The following is an 18,703-nucleotide window of genomic DNA, read 5'->3' as shown; positions in this document are numbered from 1 at the left end:
GAAGCAACCAAAATACACATAAACAGCAGAAATAATACATAAATTGGGGCATATCCATACAATGCAATACTATTCAGCAATGAAAATGAAGTAACTACAGCTACACTCAACACATAATGCTGTGAATCTTAGAAACATAATACTGAGAAAAAGGAGCCAGAAAAAAAAAATATAAACTGTATGAACTTCAAAAAATATGTGACCCTGTAGTATTTAGAGATATACACTCAGATGTTAGAATTGCAGGGAAAGGCAATTATTATAAAATTCAGGAAAATGGCTAACTTTATGGGTAGTAACTAGGAGAGAGATGAGGGGAAACTTTGGAGGGTACTGGCCTGTTTTTAGTTTTTAATCTGGGTGGTGGTTACACAGGTGGTTTGCCTTGCATTCCCTCCCCAAATTTAAGCATCTATATGTAAATTATATCTCACAATAAACACTTTAAAGAAAAAAAATAAATGAATCAAAATCGTATACTCTTTGGAAGAAGGCTCAATATAGGTTCTCTAATTAAGTGGCTAGAATTCCATTTATAAAACATGGCTTTTGCTGGGCACGGTGGCTCACACCTGTAATCCCAGCATTTTGGGAGGCCAAAGCAGGTGGATCACTTGGGGTCAGGAGTTCGAGACCAACCTGGCCAACATGGCGAAACTCTATCTCTACTAAAACTACAAAAGTTAGCTGGGTGTTGTGGCACACGCCTGTAAGCCTGGTGGCTGAGGCAAGAGAACTGCTGGAACCCAGGAGGCAGAGGCTGCAATGAGCTGAGACTGCCCACTGCACTCCAGCCTGGGTGACTCAGCGAGACTCCATCTCAAAAAAAGTAAATAAATAAAAATAAAATAAAATAAAATAGGACTTCAAGTTTTAAAAGACAAAGTTCTGCCAGGCATAGTGGCTCAGGTCTATAATCCTAGCATTTTGGGAGGCTGAGATGGAAGGACCACTTGAGCCCAGGAGTTTGAGACCAGCTTGGGCAACACAGTGAGACTCTATCTCTATAAAAAATTAATAATTAGCCAGATGTGGTGGCATGTGCCTGTAGTCCCTGCTACTTGAGAGGCTGAGGGCGGAGGGTCACTTGAGCCTGGAAGGTTGAGACAACAGTGAGCCATGATTGTGCCACTGGCCTCCAGAATGGGTAACAGGGCATGACACTTCCTTTAAAAAAAAAAAAAAAAAAAAAAGACAAAATTCTGTTTGTGTTTTCAACTCACAAACATTCTAGAGCTTGCTTTCCAAAATTTTAAAATTCTGTTTACTATTCTGGCAGGATAGTGAAGAAAATACAGAGCTAGCTTTTTTCCTGAGCTTTATCTTCATATAAAAAAGTTAGATTAGGCCAGGAGCGGTGGCTCACACCTGTAATCCCCGCACTTGGGGAGGCCGAGACGGGTGGATCACGAGGTCAGGAGATCGAGACCATCCTGGCTAACACAGTGAAACCCTGTCTCTACCAAAAATACAAAAAATTAGTCGGGCGTGGTAGCGGGTGCCTGTAGTCCCAGCTACTAAGGAGGCTGAGGCAGGAGAATGGCATGAACCCGGGGAGGCAGAGCTTGCAGTGAGCCAAGATTGTGCCACCGCACTCCAGCCTGGGTGACAGAGAGAGACCCCATCTCAAAAAAAAAAAAAAAAAGTTAGATTAGAGGCCGAGCATGGTGACTCACATCTGTAATCCCTGCACTTTGGGAGACCAAGGCGAGAAGATGGCTTCAGGCTAGGAATTCAAGGCCAGCCTGGGCAACATACACCTCTGTCTCTATAAAAACTACAGAAGAGTAGATGGGTATGTTGGCGTGTGCCTGTAGTCCCAGCTACTCTGGAGTCTGAGGCGGGAGGTTCACTTGGGCCCGGGAGGTCAAGGTTGCAGTGAGCTGTCACTGCGCCACTGCACACCAGCCTGAGACATAGAGACATAGAGACACCAGCCTGAGACATAGAGACAGACTGAGACCCTGTCTCTATGACCTGTGTGGTCAGTCAGCCGTGGAGCTCTGTATGCTGGCCAAGCTCTGATGTGCTCTCTGGACCTCCAAGGTCAGGACGTGGGGGTCCACTGGCCCTGTGGGGACAGTCATGCATTCTTTACCCCAGCTCAGCCACCATCTTCCTGCCTGTGGTACACCTGGCCCCCGGCCCCACCACATCCCACCACCTGTACAATGGGACACTTGGGTACTGTGCCATCAGTTGCTGGTGAGGCCCAGGTGAGTTTGTTCCTGTAATGCCCTTAGGAAATTACCTGTCACCAGAAATCTTTAAAGCTCTCAAGGTGATTCCAATGCAGAGCTGGGGCTGCGATGCTCCAGGTTTGGAGGACTTTGGCCAAGGGCGTGAACCTCTTAGAGGAGGAATGGCTGGGCAATAATGGGGGCTTTGCCCACCACTTTAGCTCAGGACTCTCAACCTCCCCTTTTAAAATGAGGTGCAAAATAAATTTAAGGGACTTGAACTCAGGGAACAGTTTTTTGTAGTTGTTGAGACAGGATCTCACTCTGCTGCCCAGGCTGGAGTACAGTGGCACAATCACAGCTCACTGCAGTCTCGACCTCCCAGGCTCAAGCGATCCTCCTGCCTCAGCCACCAGAGTAGCTGGGACCACAGGTGTGTGCCAACACACCTGGCTAATTTTTTGTATTTTTTATAGAGACAAGGTTTCCCTGTATTTCGCAGGCTGGTCTTGAACTCCTGGACTCAAGCGATCGACCCGGCTCAGCCTCCCAAGGTGTTGGGATTACAGGCATGAACCACTGCGTCCACCCCTGCCTCTATTTTTTTTAAAAAGAAAGTTAGATTAGGAAGCAGATTCAGGTTTATTAAATTACGCTTGTAAATGAAAGAATCTTTTGCTATTCCATTTTATGATCTTTCAAAGGAACAGGTTAGAAGAGCCAACCATTCTGATCAGTTAGGATGGGAATGATGGTTTGAGATATCTGACCAGGGCATCCTGTGGTTATAGCCTTAACGTGGATTTCTTCTGTTGAGATGCAGATTCCTCAGAGTCCGTGTCATCTTAGGAACTGTCTGATCTTTATGTATTCTGGATGCTAAATCTTAGTCCAGCCAAACAGGAATGACAATGGCCAAAGCATCAACTACAGAAAACATGATCTATGGGGGTTATAATTTCTGTTCATAACAAGTGCGAACCCATGGAATATCTGAGAGCACTGCCACATGCATCGTGTCGTGGAGAGTTTTGAAATTAGACATGGTGAGTATGGTACTTACTGGATACTGGATTCCTGCTCTAGCAATTGAGTACTACAGAATAAGTTATTTAACTTCCATAAACCTAATTTTCCTTATCTAAAAATAAAGAAAACAAGTCTAATCTTTTTGGCAATTTTTAAAATTTATTTTTTACTGATTTCTGATCAGTTGATCTTTGAGGATTAAAAAAATTACTATGAGTTGGTCAGGCGCGGTGGCTCACATCTGTAATCCTAGCACTTTGGGAGGCTAAGGTGGGCGGATCACGAGGTCAGGAGATTGAGACCATCCTGGCTAACATGGTGAAACCCCGTCTGTACTAAAAATACAAAAAAAATTAGCTGGGCATGGTGGTGGGCGCCTGCAGTCCCAGCTTCTTGGGAGGCCTAGGCAGGAGAATGGTGTGAACCCGGGAGGCAGAGCTTGTGGTGAGCCGAGATCGCGCTGCTGCACTCCAGCCTGGGTGACAGTGCGAGACCCCGTCTCAAAAAGAAAAAAAAAAAAAATTACTATGAGCCAAGCCACATGAATGTACATGAATTCCAGATCTAAGAAGGAATGTTCTTGGGCAAAATTCACATTTTAAATAATGTAAAACAAGGTTGTTGCTTTGACACTCTCCCTGCTTTAGCTTAAATTTAAATTAGAGAAAGGATATATATATTCTGCCATAGAAATGCTACATGTACAGTTTTCTGTTCTAATCATAGCATAAGAAACCAGGAGTTATTTAAAATCGTTAAACCTATTGATAAATTATAGTCAGAAAAAGATAACATTATGTCAAAATAAAAATTGTTTCTGAGAAACACTCTTCAACATTACAATGAACAATTTTACATCTATTCAAAAGGGTCTTATATTCAGCTATTTAGGGATCATATACTATATTATATAGCATCTCAATATTAGACATTCTGTAGGAGTCTTAGGTTTCTTTGTGGCTTAAGTAACCAATTGATACTACTTGCCCTCAACGTTTTTCTAGACCAAAATTACCTTTGCCACAGAATTCTGAGGTCTCACCCAAGCTCCTGTCCAAGTATCTGAGCAGATCCAAAGACTAATAGTGAATCACATCCCAGTTCACAAGCTTTTCCATAGCCAACTCCATCTAGATACAGATTAGCAGCCTCCCTCAGCAAAAATACAAATCACGCTCCAGAATTTTTAGAATGGATTATCAACCTGCAACCTAGATGTCCAGTTCCTAAAAGACACAAATCCTTCCTCAATCAATAGAGCAACCACACTTAGGAAATTTTCCAGAAATTCAGTCCTGATTTGCCTGCCATCCAGATCCTGTAAACAACCACCTAAAGGGAGATATTTAAAACATTTGTTCCCATAGGTTCTCCAAGTTCTCATCTTGAAACAGATTAAAGAACTAGAAAAAAGAGACTTAAGATCATTTTTTAGTAGGAAGGCTTTATAAAATTAGAGCTCATTATGTTCAGTTTTTATTCAGTTTTAAAGTATACAAAGCTGACTCTAGGCAAATACTATGCAACCACTGTCTATTACATTTCTCAACACCTCTTACGTAAAGATAAGAATGATAAATTTATTAAAAAATTTAGAAGGAAGAGAAGTTTGTCTTCCAAAAGACTTACTAGCTTCATTGCCAGAGAAAAAGATTCTTAAAATCTATCACTTTTTTTCTTGCTCTCTTCATCTGGCTTAATGTATAAAATGTAATCTAAATGTATGCTAAAATGCAAGTAAAAATCTTGTTCCATGTCCCTAGTATAATTATTTTCTCTATTGTCTTGATTTAATTTTAATTTTTACTTTCTTGCCTTTATTATAAACTACGGGAAATATTTGTCCAAAATTATTTAGGTCACTTAGTTATAAATAAATTAAAAATACTATAGGTAGTACTAAGTAATAAAGAGACTAACAATCACATCTGGAAGGAGAATACTGGGATTCTCGTGACAGTACCACAAAATCACGGGATCTTGATCACCTTTCCTAATCTAAGCATTGTTTTCCCTTGAATATAAAACTAATTAAAAAATTATCAGTCATGCTAGCAAACAGCATGTTACTTGAAAAACAAATGTTATCATTACAAAGTCATTAAGGACAAGCACAGAATATGATAAAAGTTTGTAAGAAAGGAGAAAACACCTAGCCATAAGAAATCAGAGGGTTAGTTAAGATGGCATTTACTTTCTCTTTCAGCTCTGAAATTCTCATTTTTAGCTGGGAAGCCTGAAATAGGCTTCATGGTGATATCTGAACTAGGTCTGAAAGGAAGGACAAGATATTTATTGGATTACACTTTCAAATTTTATGTATATTTAATGATGTGACTTAGGATAGCAAGTAGAAGTACAGTATAGGTAAAATCTATAGTACTTATTCTCTCTAGAGAGGTTCTCTTCTAGATAAATATTTTGAGATCCTCCATCTGAATTCATACTCAGAGAACCCCTGCTCCTGATCTGAAGAGAACCCCAGGTCCTGATCTGACCCCTTCCCCTCAGATCCACAGGCACAAACACTTGCCACAGACTGATGATGTACTTATTTACAAGGTTTTAATACCACAATGAGTTTGCATTTTAAAGAAATATTTAATATAAAAGATAACTCATGTAACTACAGAGGTTTTTATATTACTAAAGACTACTGACCTATCATCAAAGCTCATAAAATATAAATATATTTCAGATAAACCAATTACATTTTTAAATGAAAAATAATAACCAGATATTATTCAAGGCTTAACAATAACTTTTCTACTTAAAAAAAAATTACCTGTAGTAGCCCTCCATCATCAAAACGCAGTACTTCTATTATGCTCTCTGACTGAATTAATGCTGTGAAGAAAACAGAATATACCATCACTTACAGGAACATAAATTTGATTTTCATAACATCTTTGACCTTAAAGTTAGTTAATACAATTTTATATTTAAAAATGGACTGCTTAATGGTGATGGTTAAAAAGAAAAATATGACTAATACTTCAGAATTTTACAAACTAAGAAATACTTTAAAATAAAACAAATAACAAAGTGACTTCAACAACCTACAGGCTATATGCATCAACTTCAAAATATCCATTACTGTTATATTATGAGAAAGCACAAAATAGTCAAATTCAACAAGATGCAACTAATTATTTTCCCTGATAGATTAATTGAAAATATCAAAAGCATACAGAAAAGATCACTACGGTATTATATTTCCCCCAAGAAATGATCAGCTGAAATTCGGTATCATCTGCTCTTTTGTAGTGATGATATGACCTGGGATCAACAGTCAAAGGGATTTGGTGAGGAAGTGGGCAGGGAAAATAGCAAAAGATTATTCTGGTCCAAGAAACAGCAATGCAAAGGTAATATATTTAAAAGCTAACATAGTTATACCACACAATCTGGCGATCATGCTCCTAGTATTTACTGAACTGATTTGAAACCTTACATACAAAAATCTACATACAATCCCTTAAAGCAGCTTTATTCATAATCACCAAAATCTGGGCATAGTCAAGATGGCCATCAAAGGTGAATAGACAAACTGTGGTGTATCTATACAATGGAATATTACTAAAAGAAAAGGCCACATACTGTATGCTTCCAAGTACATGACATTCTGGAAAAGGCACAATTACGGAGATAGTAAAAAGATCAGTGGTTGCTAGGAGATTGGGGGAGATGGGAAAGGTTGAATAAGTGAAGCACAAATATATTTTAGGGTGGTAAAACCATTCTTTATCAAATTGTAGTGATGGACACAGGACATGATGCATTTGTCAAAACAGAACTTCACAGCACAAAAAGTGAATCTAAATGTATGCAAATTTTAAAAATAATTTAGGAGACTGGGAGGCTCCAGGATGGAATGCATAATATGACAAAACAATTTAGCTGTATTACAAATGAATAAATCAACCTTACTGAAGTGGGGGGAGAGGGGAGAGTGCTCACCTAAGTAATTCTGGAAATGAGTAGAATATGTAAGACTAAAGGCAAAAGAAACCATACATATGCAATGTATTCTAGTTGATAATGCTTTTTCCCACAGGAGTTTGGGTTAGCCATTCTGATGCCACTATACATGTACACTGAAATCGAACAATTAAGAACACAGATGGTGGATACTGGGAGCCAGGTGTCTCACTGTTGGAATAGCAATTTATACAGAAACAAGGGGGGGGAGGCCAAAATGATCCAGGTGGTAATGGTTGAGAGTCGGTGATATCAGTATGAATTCATGTTTAGTGAAACATATAGATCATTACATACGTATAAGAATATTTATAGATGTTTATATTCATAGGTTAGTATACATACATGTATTTCCTTGCTCTGTCAGCTCTAAGGGCCTAAAGCAATGACATGCCAATAGCAAAGAACACATCTGGAACTCAGATCTTGTGTTCTAATATTATTTTCCAATAAAAGAAACCAGGGCTTCCTGGAGCAATGGCTGATTTGAGGACAGGGGCAGGAAATACACGAGATGAGAATGGAGCATCCTATAGTGCCGGAAAGTAAAAAACAGAGAAAACCACCCAAATCCTACACTGATGGGGATAGAGAAAGGAAGGTAAGAATCAACAGAAAGAGCTCCCAAATGACCAAAGCTGAAACAATCTGAGCAACAAAATGAAGTAGTACTAGATGTAGCCCAAAGTATAAAATAAATATCCATAAACCCATACTGCTATAAATTGCCGAATAAATGGCAGAAAAGGGACAAATTTCACATGCAGAATTTCAACTATGTGATACTTCATTTGGCTTAATATGGAATTCACTGACTCCCATTTGTTGGTCTTTTGGAATTCAGGGAAGACACTCACTGTCCCACATATGTACCTGGCTGTTGCGGTATGACAAAAGTGGACAGTCAAGCAGCAGAATAAGATACTAGTTAATTAGATTACATTACCTCGTTGGATGTTTTTTCTGCCTGCCAAGCATCCTTTTCTCCTTAGTCTAGTAGTCACATCCTGATTTTATTTTGGGAAAACTCCTGTCCTCCATTTCCCGTGTTTCTCTTCAATGACAGTGCCGACCTGCTCCACTTCTATTCATCCCCTACCAGTCTGTGGCATATAGAGAATATTCAATAAATACTGAAAAGATGAATGATGTCCCACCTTTTTGCTCAGGTACAATAAGCACTGGCATTTGTACTTACTGATGCAAATGACCTTTTTCTGGTTATGTTATCTCTAGTCCTGGCTTATAGTGGAATTTCAATATCAAGATCAGAGCTAATGGCTCCAACAGAATTACTGACACAGTGTACTTAGAATGTCTCTAAGTAAAGTGATAAACTCGTTAGAAGAAAGGACTATGAATATAAAAGGCTCTGCTCAGCTCACCCATCCCATTCCTCACCTGTTCCCCCCATTTTTTAACACAAACTGAAATTTCACAGGATCCAGAGAATTTTTTGGTTATTCCCTACTGAAGACAAATTTATTGACATAAGAATACAATGAACTAACAAGAAATAACTGAACAGCCAGATGCTCGCAATATAAAAGACATAAAGTCAGGGCCTCTAATTAGAAGCTTTATGTCTAATTGGCAGAGGAAACCAACAAGAAACAACTGGAAGCAAGCTATAGGTGGCTGCTATTAGAGCTCCAATAGAACGACCACTGAATGAGTTCCCACCATCAAGCCACAAGAAATACTGATCTAACTGAAGAGAACTACATAAAGGCAGTAGTTTAGGTATACTGCTTTTTAAATTAGAAGCTTCAAAAATATATAAAAATTCTATTGTGAATTATGAATTCATATTTTTAAAAGTATAAGTTATGTTAAAAATATGAATGTTAGTTAAAAAAATTAATAGCAGCTGATTACAAAGTCTCAAAAGGAAAATACTATGTTACACATCGCTGGCTTTCCTTAAAAGATGTAGAGATAAATAGGATTCAACTCTGGCATAAAACAAATTAACATATTTTGCTTTAAACAGCCAATTATAATACCTTTCAATTATATGCCTAAAAAAACAGAACACTAGATATAGACTTAATCATTTCACATGCAAAGTTATTAAGCTATAAAATGTAACAAAAGTAAGTCATCACATCTCCATATTCAAAACCACAACTAGTAACGGCTTCCTCTCCCAAAAATATTTCCCCTAATTTTATGCTGTTAATGAATCCCAAACTTTCCTGATGTTCCCTAGTTCAAGCATCAAACAAATGTAATTGAAATAAAAATAAACTAATAATTACTGATCACTGTTGTTAAAATTCAAACTAACCCTATGACCCCTTCCTTTCCTTTCCTTTCCTCTTCCCTTTCCCCTTCCCTTCCCTTCTCTTTTCTTTTCTTTTTTCTTTTCTTCCCTCTGTGGCCCAGGCTGGAATCTAGTCGGCTCGCTGCAGACTCCCTGCCTCTGGCTCCCCTGATTCTCCTGCTCCGGCCTGCGGGCTCCTGGGATTGCCTGCGGGCTCCTGGGATTGCCGGCGCGCGCCACCACCGCTGCCTGCTTTTTCTCCTTTGGCTGGAGGCGCGGTTTCGCCATGTTGGCCAGGCTGGTCTCCAGCTCCTGACCCGAGTGCTCTGCCCGCCTCGGCCTCCCGAGGTGCTGGGACTGCAGATGGAGTCTCGCTCACTCAGTGCTCGGTGTTGCCTGGGCTGGAGTGCGGTGGCGTGGTGTTGGCTCGCTGCAGCCTCCGCCTCCCAACCGCCTGCCTTGGCCTCCCAGGGTGCTGGGATTGCAGCCCCTGCCCGGCCGCCGCCCCCTGCCCGCCCCGTCTGGAATGAGGAACCTCTGCCCGGCCCCTGTCTGAAATGAGGGATTTGCCCGGCCACCCCCCTGGAACCGGCCGCCCCGTCTGGGAAGAAGTGAGGAGCGCCTCTGCCCGGCCGCCCCGTCTGGGAAGAAGTGAAGAGCGCCTCTGCCCGGCTGCCCCGTCTGGGAAGAAGTGAGGGGCGCCTCTGCCCGGCCGCCCTGTCTGAGAAGAAGTGAGGAGCGTCTCTGCCCGGCCACCCCGTCTGGGAAGTGAGGAGCGCCTCTGCCCGGCCGCCCCATCTGGGATGTGGGGAGCGCCTCTGCCCGACCGCCCCGTCTGGGAGGTCTACCACAGAGGCCAGAAGCAATGTGGGGGCTGGACGTGGTGGCTCACGCCTGTAGTCCCAGTACTCTGGAAGGCCGGGGCGGGTTGATCACTTCAGGCTAGGAGTTCGAGACCAGCCTGGCCAACATGGCGAAACTATGAAAAATACAACAGACAAACCAACCAACCAACCCAGTGACAACAAAACAGGTCTACCCTGGAGTCATACTCTAATTTTTTCTATTTTCCTCCCTTTCTGATCCTTTATCCCACTTTCTTTTTCTTCCTCTTCCTTCTCCTCCTTCTTTGTCAAATAGAGGATTGAGTTATTATCATTGATCCATATAAAGTCCCTCTCTCATTTATTTTCTTTAATTCCCACTCCCCATTTCTATTCCCCGTCTTCCCATGTGCAACCTTCCTAATATGTTTGATACGCATCTTTTTGTTTGTATGTATTTTTAGAAAACGTTTTGTGTGCAAAAAAAATTAATAATAAAAAAAACAACAAACTAACCCTATGACACAGACATTATGATCCCATTTTAAGGTAAAGAAATAGACACAGTGAGATACACTCAGCAAGAAAGTGGCTAGAGAAAAGTATGAATTTTGGCAATGTGAATCTGTGCTTCTAAACCCATCCCTATTTACTTTCAAAATAAATTTTACAGAATGCTCATGACTAACAGCACCTTTTAGCAACCAAATTTTTTTAATTGGGCATATATTTCTGACAGTAAGTGAGGAAAGGAAGATTTATAAAGGAAAGGAAGGGATTTACATTTCTGGCTTTTATGATTCTACTCACATTTACTCTGAAGCTGGACTCAGTAAGATCTACTTTAAGCTCCTCACACCGACCCACATCTCTAAGCTGTCTGTGAGTAACAAAGCCATTTATAATCAGTGTAAAAATGTCAATGTGTCAGTTGTTTCAAAATAGGAACACTTGCTTTCAAAACAGAAGTTCACAAACTGTTTACTTCCCTATTTCATTTAGTTAAGATTAAAAATATCTTTCACTTTAAAGACAAATCTTTGTCTACTAAGTTTTTGTTTTTTCTTTTAGGTGAAGATATTTTCTGAATATTACAACTGATGAATAAATATAATTTGTGATTTTAATACATCTAAAATAACTCATGAAAAAAATGCTATAAATAACTAGCAGAAAAATATATGCCATATTGTGGGGGGTGGTATCAGGCATTAGGAACCTAGGTTGTCATTGCACATCTTTACCTTCTAGCCTTCACAGTCTCCTAACCCACAAAAGGAGAAGGCTGGACTAGTCACATCGGTGATTTTTAAACTTTCTTCTACAAAAACCAGGAAGAGAAGAAAGGGCCACACAGGCAGGCCTCAGGAGGCTCCCCAAAGCTGTGTTACAGAGCCACCTTGCCTAGCATGCTGTTGTTATGGCTGGCGTCGTCTTCTCCTTCAAGTCTCAGGCTTGACTCCAACTCACAGTGTGGCCCTCCTTGGCTTCTCAGAGCAGCCTGGTTATCCTCTATTATATTCCATATCTTAACTCTTATCACAATCTGTAAAAGTTCCTGGTTTGCTTGTCAATAATCTGTGCCTAGCAGCAAGTCTGAAAAACGTAAGAGAAGAAATTCTGATTACGATAATGACATTGTGCTTGAGCCCAGGGGGAAGAGGTTGCAGTGGGCTGAGATAGTGCCACTGCACTCCAGCCTGGGTGACAGAACAAGACCCTGTCTTTAAAAAAAAAAAAAAAAAAGACACTGCTATTTTAGAATTCAACATTGTTAAAGACATCAATGTCTCTTTTATAGTTACACTTTCTCAATATTTTGTTTCAACAAAGGGTTCAATAGCAATTTTAAAACATCCTAGACTAGGTCCATATGGGTCCCTTCGAGCTTAAAGACATTTTATGATCAAAGCTTTGTTTCTTCCCTCATTAGTTTTATTATCTGAAAAATGTAATGTATACCTGTCTTCTTGCCACATTAAAAGTACAAGGAAACTCATATAAGCCATATTTTAATTTTATCAAGACCATTCAATATCATCAACTTCCTAAAGAAGCTATGCCCATGTTGTTTACTAAAACTCAAAATATAATCCTATGTAATTCAGATGTGCAAGATATACACCATACATCTAAAAAGATGAGCCAGAAAGGTTTTTCAGAATTAATTTTATAGCTAAAGACAAAATACCATAATTAATTTTCATCTTATCCTAAGGTATCTAAGTCATCTAAAAAGATCTGTAAACTTCAGTTATAAAATGTAGAACTAATGCTCAAGAACCACCAACTACTCTTAGCAGCTTCAGTATCAGAAAATCACTAAAACTCTGAAGCTCACACTGCAAATGCTCTAAAAACTAAGCTATTATTGGAACTACAGCCCAAAACAGTAGGCCCTAGTCAGGACCTATATGATAAACCTAAATAGGCTGACTGCTAAAGTATTTAAATGCAGTCACGTACCACGTAATGTTTTGGTGAACGATGCACTGCATATATGATGGTGGCTCCGTAAGATTATAATACTGTATTTACTGTACCCTTTTCTATGTTTAGATACACGAAAACTTGCCATTGTGTTACAACTGCCTACAGTATTCGGTATAGTAACATGTTGTACAGGCTTGCAGTCTAGGAGCAATAGGCTGTATCATATACCTTAGGCATGTAGTAGGCTATACCACCTAGGTTTGTGTAGGTACACTCTATGTTAGTACAATGATTAAATGGCCCAACACCACTTAGGAGGTTTTCCACATTGAGTGATGCATGACTACAGTACCCAAAATCTCCAAACAGAAACACCAAGTATCCATCACAGATGAATGGATCAACATGGCAGTTACATAATGAAATATTATTCAGCCATAAAAAGAATGAAGTTCTGATATATGCTACAACATGGATGGACCTTGAAAATATTATACTAAGTGAAATAAGCTAGACAAAAAAGGGCAAATACTGTGCTCCTACTCACATGAAAAATCTAGAACACGCAAATTCACGGGGACAGAAAGTAGATTAGAGGTTACTGGACAACAGGGTAGGGGGAAGTGAGGAGTTGTGGCTTAATGGTTACTGAGTCTCTAGGGTAATGAAAAAAGAATGGTGGTGTTTGTATAATGTTGTGATTAATGCTACTGAATTGTACACTTAAAATAGTTATAAATGGTAAGTTTTATGCTACATACATGTTATTTTAAAAACTACAACTCATTAACTTAGACAAAAAAAAATATTACAAATTGAACCCAGCATTGTATAAAATTATGCGTCATGACCAAGTGACTTTTATTCACGGCTGTGCAAGACTCACACAGAATTAAAAAACTGATCATTGTAATTCACCCCATCAACAGGCTAAAGAGGAAAAACACATGATCGTATCAACTGACACAGAAAAAGTATTTGACAAAACCCAACACCTCTTCATGATAAAAACTCTCAAAAAGATAGGAGAAATGTAGAACTACCTCCATCTCAACCTCTAGGTAATATCCTTCTTACCGGTAAAAGACTGAATATATAGGCCCTGAGACTGGGAACATGTCAAGGATGTGGCTCTCACTCTATTCAACATGTGCTAGAAGTTCTGGCCACTTTAACAAGGCAAGGAAAAAAAAAGACGAACACACTGGAAAGGAAATAAAGCTCCCTAATTGCAGGCTACATACTTGTTTATGTAAAAACCCCAAGGACTCAAAAAGAAAAGTCCTTCTTAAAGGTAATAAGTACCTATAGCAAAGTTGCAGAATACAAGGTCTAAATCCTGAAATCCAGTACATTTCTATATACTAACAATGAATATGCAAAAATCAACATTAAAATGCCATTTACAACGGTTCCAAATAAAATGAAGTACTTCAGATATAAATCTAAGAAAGCATGCACAGGATATATGTACCAAAATATACAAAATGCTGATGAAAGAAATCAAAGAAGACCTACGTAAACAAGAAGACACACTATATTCATGGATTAAAAGACTCAAAATGTAAAGATGTTAATTCTTCACAAATTGATCTGTGGGTTTAATGTAAACCCTACAAAAATCCCAGGATAATTTTTTGTTGACAAACTTATACAAAAAATTAGGAACAAACCCTAGAATTGCTAAGAACAATCTTCAAAAATAAGAATAAAGTGAGAGGAATCACTCCACCAGACATTATGTCTTACTGCATAACTTCAGTAACCAAGGCAGTGTGATATTGGCAGAGGGACAGACATATAAATCACTTGCAGAGAGTAGAACACCTAGAAACGGAACCATATATGCCTCACTGGTTTTGACAAAACTGCAAAAGCAATTCATTGGAAGAACAGCTTTTCCGACAAATAGCACAGAAGCAATGAGACATCTATAGGCCAAAACAATATTTTTTTTTTAAAGAACCCTGACCTAATCCTTACAACTTATACAAAAATTAACTCAAAATACATCACTGCTCTAAATTTAAAATGTAAAACTATACAACTTTTTAAAAAGGATAGAGGAGAAGATCTTCAGGATCCAAGGTTTGGCAGTGTTCCTAGAGTTGACACCAAAAGCACAATCCAGAAAAAAAAAATGATAAATTGTTGTACCTCATTCAAAATTTAAAACTTTGCCCTTCACATGACCCTGATAAGAGTAGGACAGGACAAACTACAAAAAGGTATAAAATATTTGCAAACTACATATTTAACAAAAGTCTAAAGATCTAGGCTATACAAAGAACTCAAAAACAAACAGAAAAGAACAATCCAATAAGCAAGTGAAAAGATGTTCAACATCATTAACCATCAGGGAAATGGAAATGAAAGCCACAATATCAGGATGGTGAAAATGAAATACCCATTCCTATCAAAAGATCAAAATCCTGGTTGTGACTCTGTAGTATTCTTTGTCAAGATATTGCCATTGGGAGGAACCAAGTACAGGCTACACAGGATCTCTCTGTATAACTTCTTGTAACAGTATATGATTCTAAAATGATCTCAATAAGAATCTGTATTAAAAAATGAAATAGCTAATGATAAATTCTGGTAATTAGTTCTACCTGCTCAACAGTTTATCTTCGAAATGTTTTTGTAATAGTGATTCTTAAATGGGTTAATATTTATAATATTAAGATAATGAAATTTAATTTCAGGACCTACATGCCATTATCAATGTTAATTCAATCAACTGGTTTTGACAGCAAAAGTTGAGAACAGTTTGAAGAAACAAAATAGTACAGGAGAAGAAAAAAAGCAACAGAGAGTATTGTCAGTGAAAATGGCAAAGTTAGGGACATTTGAAAATTCTAACAAGAACAAGAAAATTAGCAGCATCAGAATAAACTTTCTAAGAACTCTGGCAATTAACCAAAAGCTTGCAGCAATCTCCAAAAGCTTGCAGCAATCCACGGAATGTTAACGCATTTTTAAAAAGCTGAATCTCAACAAGAACAGTGAAATATGTGGCATTTAACTTGTCTATTCTCATTCTCTTCTCTCCAGCTCTGTGACAGCACTATAACCAACAGCCCGATCACAGTGAAAATCAGCAGCCTGACAGGCAATAAGGGTGGCAGAACAATGTTGGAGCTCCTCAAAAGCCTGATTTCCAGAGAAGTGTCTTTATCTGATCTGTGTGGTGAGTCCCAGTGAGGCCCCACCTGGGAGGCTATTTTTATTTGACCTGACTCAGAGCTTTCCCACTGTGAAAAGCCTTGACCCTGGTAACAGTTGTCAAAAACCTTTAGGGGAAATTTTTAAAAATTTGGTTGCAGAACAGTGTGGTAGATGACAGATGGGCCAAACAATAAGCAGACCCAAAAGTTTAAAAGGAAAAGTTGGGAATAAGATGTCCACAGGGGCTGTAAAAAGTGTTGACACCTTCCTGCCAATCTAGAAGGTCCTGTGTATGCATCGGGCTCTGGCTCTGCTTGTGCTCAGAAGAAACCTGAGACATCCCTAAGCTCTCACACCTGGGGCTGACCCTAGGCTTTATGTGAACAGGAGGCGAAGGCTAAGGAACAGCTGTCAACTGCCTGGCTGAGTGTTTTGACGTGCCCCAACACACACATATGCACGCAAATACACATGCTTCTCAACAAAGACTAGGAGAATTACTGGTTCCAGGTTTTTAAGGAAATCTCTGTTCAGTCATTAGATGACTATGAAGCTCACCACACGGAGACTTCAGTAGCCATGCACCACAAATAATATAGATTTAAAATAACTTGTTCAGAAAGCCACTACACAAACTGTAACAAAAACAACAACAAACCTTAGGGAGGGGAAAATCTAATTTCCAGAGTTGCCATCTTATATGTTAATTGTCCAGTTTTCAACAAAAAATTGAGAGACATACAAAGAAACAAAAAAAGTGTAAAGGGACAAAAGGTATTTAATAGAAACTGCCCTTGAGAAAGCCCAGGTTTTGGAATTACTAAATAATTTAATTCAGCTATATTAAATATATTCAAAGAACTAAAGGAAATGATGTTCAAAGAACTAAAAGTCACACCAAATGGAGAATATTAAGAAGAGAAAGAAATTATTAAAATAACCAAATAGAAAAGCACAGTAACTGAAATGAGCCCCTCCCACTGCCCAGTTTTCAAAGAGATTTAAACAAACAAGAAAGTATGGCTCATACATAGGAAAAAATGCAATCAACAGTAATAGCCCCTGAGGATAGGACTTACTAGAAGACTTTAAATAAGCTATTTTAAATATGTTCAAGGAAAAAAGGAAACCACGTGCAAAAACAAAGTATGAGAACAACACTTCACTACATAGAAAATATCAATAAAGAGAAAGAAATTGGAAAAAGCAAGTAAATAGAAATTCTGGACATAAAAGTACAATAACTAAAATAAACAATTCATCAGAGGGGCTCAATAGCATATTTTGGCAGGCAAAGGAAAGAATTAGCAAACTCAAAAATAGGTTGGTTAAGATTATCCAGTCTGGGAAACAGAAATAAAAATGAAGAAAAATGAAAACAGCCTGAGTGATTACAAAACACATGAAGAGTACCACCATCTGTACAACAGGAGTCTCAGAAGAGGAGAGAAAAAAAGGCATGAAGAATATTTGAAGAATAGGTGATATTAGTCCAAACTAAACTATTACAAGTTGATGTTAATTGTAATTCTCACAGCAACCATTAAAAACTAAATTTTAAAAATTCAGACTTTAAGATAAAAATTGCTACAAGAGAAAAAAAGACATTTAATAATAATAAAGGGATCAATCCATTAAGATGACATAATCATAAACATACGTGAACCTAACAAGAGAGCTCCAAAAGACAGGAAATAAAAACATACAGGATGAAGGGATAAAGAAGAAAGTCAATAAAAATATTTGGAGAATTCAATATCCCACTTTCAAACATAGGTAGAACAACTAGAGAGAAGGTCAATAAGAGAATAACAAGGAAATTTGAACAATACTAGCAACTAATTATAGAGTCCTCCACCCAAAAACAGAATACACATTTTTCCCAAGTGCACATGGAACATTTTCCAGGATAGATCATGCTAGATGTTAGGTCATAAAACAATTCCAATAAATTTAAAAGAACTGGAGTCATACAAAGTATGTTCTTCAACCTCAATGGATATGAAATTGAAATTAGAAAGAAATTTGGGAAAACTCACAAAATATGTGGGTATTATATACAATCCTTCATAATCAGTGTGACAAGAAGTGAGAAGGGAAACTAGAAAATATTTTGAAATAAAAACACACAAAATATTTTATGGAATACAGAAAAAGCAATACTAGAAGAAAATTTATAACCATTCATGCCTATATTAAAACAAAGATCTCAAATTAATAACTTAACCTACCATTTAAAGAGAAACTAGAAAAATAAGAACAACCCAAAGCAAGAAGGAAAGAAACAATACAGGTTGTTAGAAATATAGACCAGAAGAAAAAAAAAGAAAATTAATGAAAACAAAAGTTGGTTCTTTGAAAACATTAACAAAATTGGTAAGGCTTTAAGCTAGGCCAACCAAGAAAAAAATCATGAATGAAACAGGGAGCAGAACAAAAGGCAGCAGAAACTTCTGCAGACTTAAACGACCCTGTCTGACAGCTTTGAAGAGAGTAGTGCTTCTCCCAGCATGGAGTTTGAGATCTGAGAACAGACAGACTACCTCCTCAAGTGGGTCCCTGACCGCCGAGCAGCCTAACTGGGAGACACCTCCCAGTAGAGGCTGACTGACACCTCATATAGCCGGGTGCCCCTCTGAGACGAAGCTTCCAGAGGAAGATCAAGCAGCAACATTTGCCATTCTGCAATATTTGCTGTTCTGCAGACTCCGCTGGTGATACCCAGGCAAACAGGGTCTGGAGTGGACATCCAGCAAACTCCCAAGAGACCTGCGGCTGAGTGGCCTGACTGTTAGAAGGAAAAGTAACAAACAGAAAGGACA

At 38.6% G+C, this 18,703-nt stretch overlaps 1 protein-coding gene across 3 annotated transcripts in view; it reads right to left on the bottom strand.

Moving 5' to 3' along the window:
- TMEM131 (transmembrane protein 131) overlaps positions 1-18,703 on the bottom strand; it is a 251,291-nt gene that overhangs the window by 170,378 nt on the left and 62,210 nt on the right. For all 3 annotated transcript variants that reach the window (XM_032178667.2, XM_032178666.2, XM_032178668.2), the window contains exon 2: positions 5,995-6,056. In XM_032178667.2, coding sequence (XP_032034558.1) covers positions 5,995-6,056 — 62 coding nt within the window. The remainder of the gene's footprint in view (positions 1-5,994; positions 6,057-18,703) is intronic.

Source organism: Hylobates moloch, unplaced genomic scaffold (genome assembly GCF_009828535.3).
Source record: "Hylobates moloch isolate HMO894 unplaced genomic scaffold, HMol_V3 SCAFFOLD_15, whole genome shotgun sequence".
Classification (NCBI taxonomy): domain Eukaryota; kingdom Metazoa; phylum Chordata; class Mammalia; order Primates; family Hylobatidae; genus Hylobates; species Hylobates moloch.
This window is presented reverse-complemented; position numbering and strand designations above follow the sequence as displayed.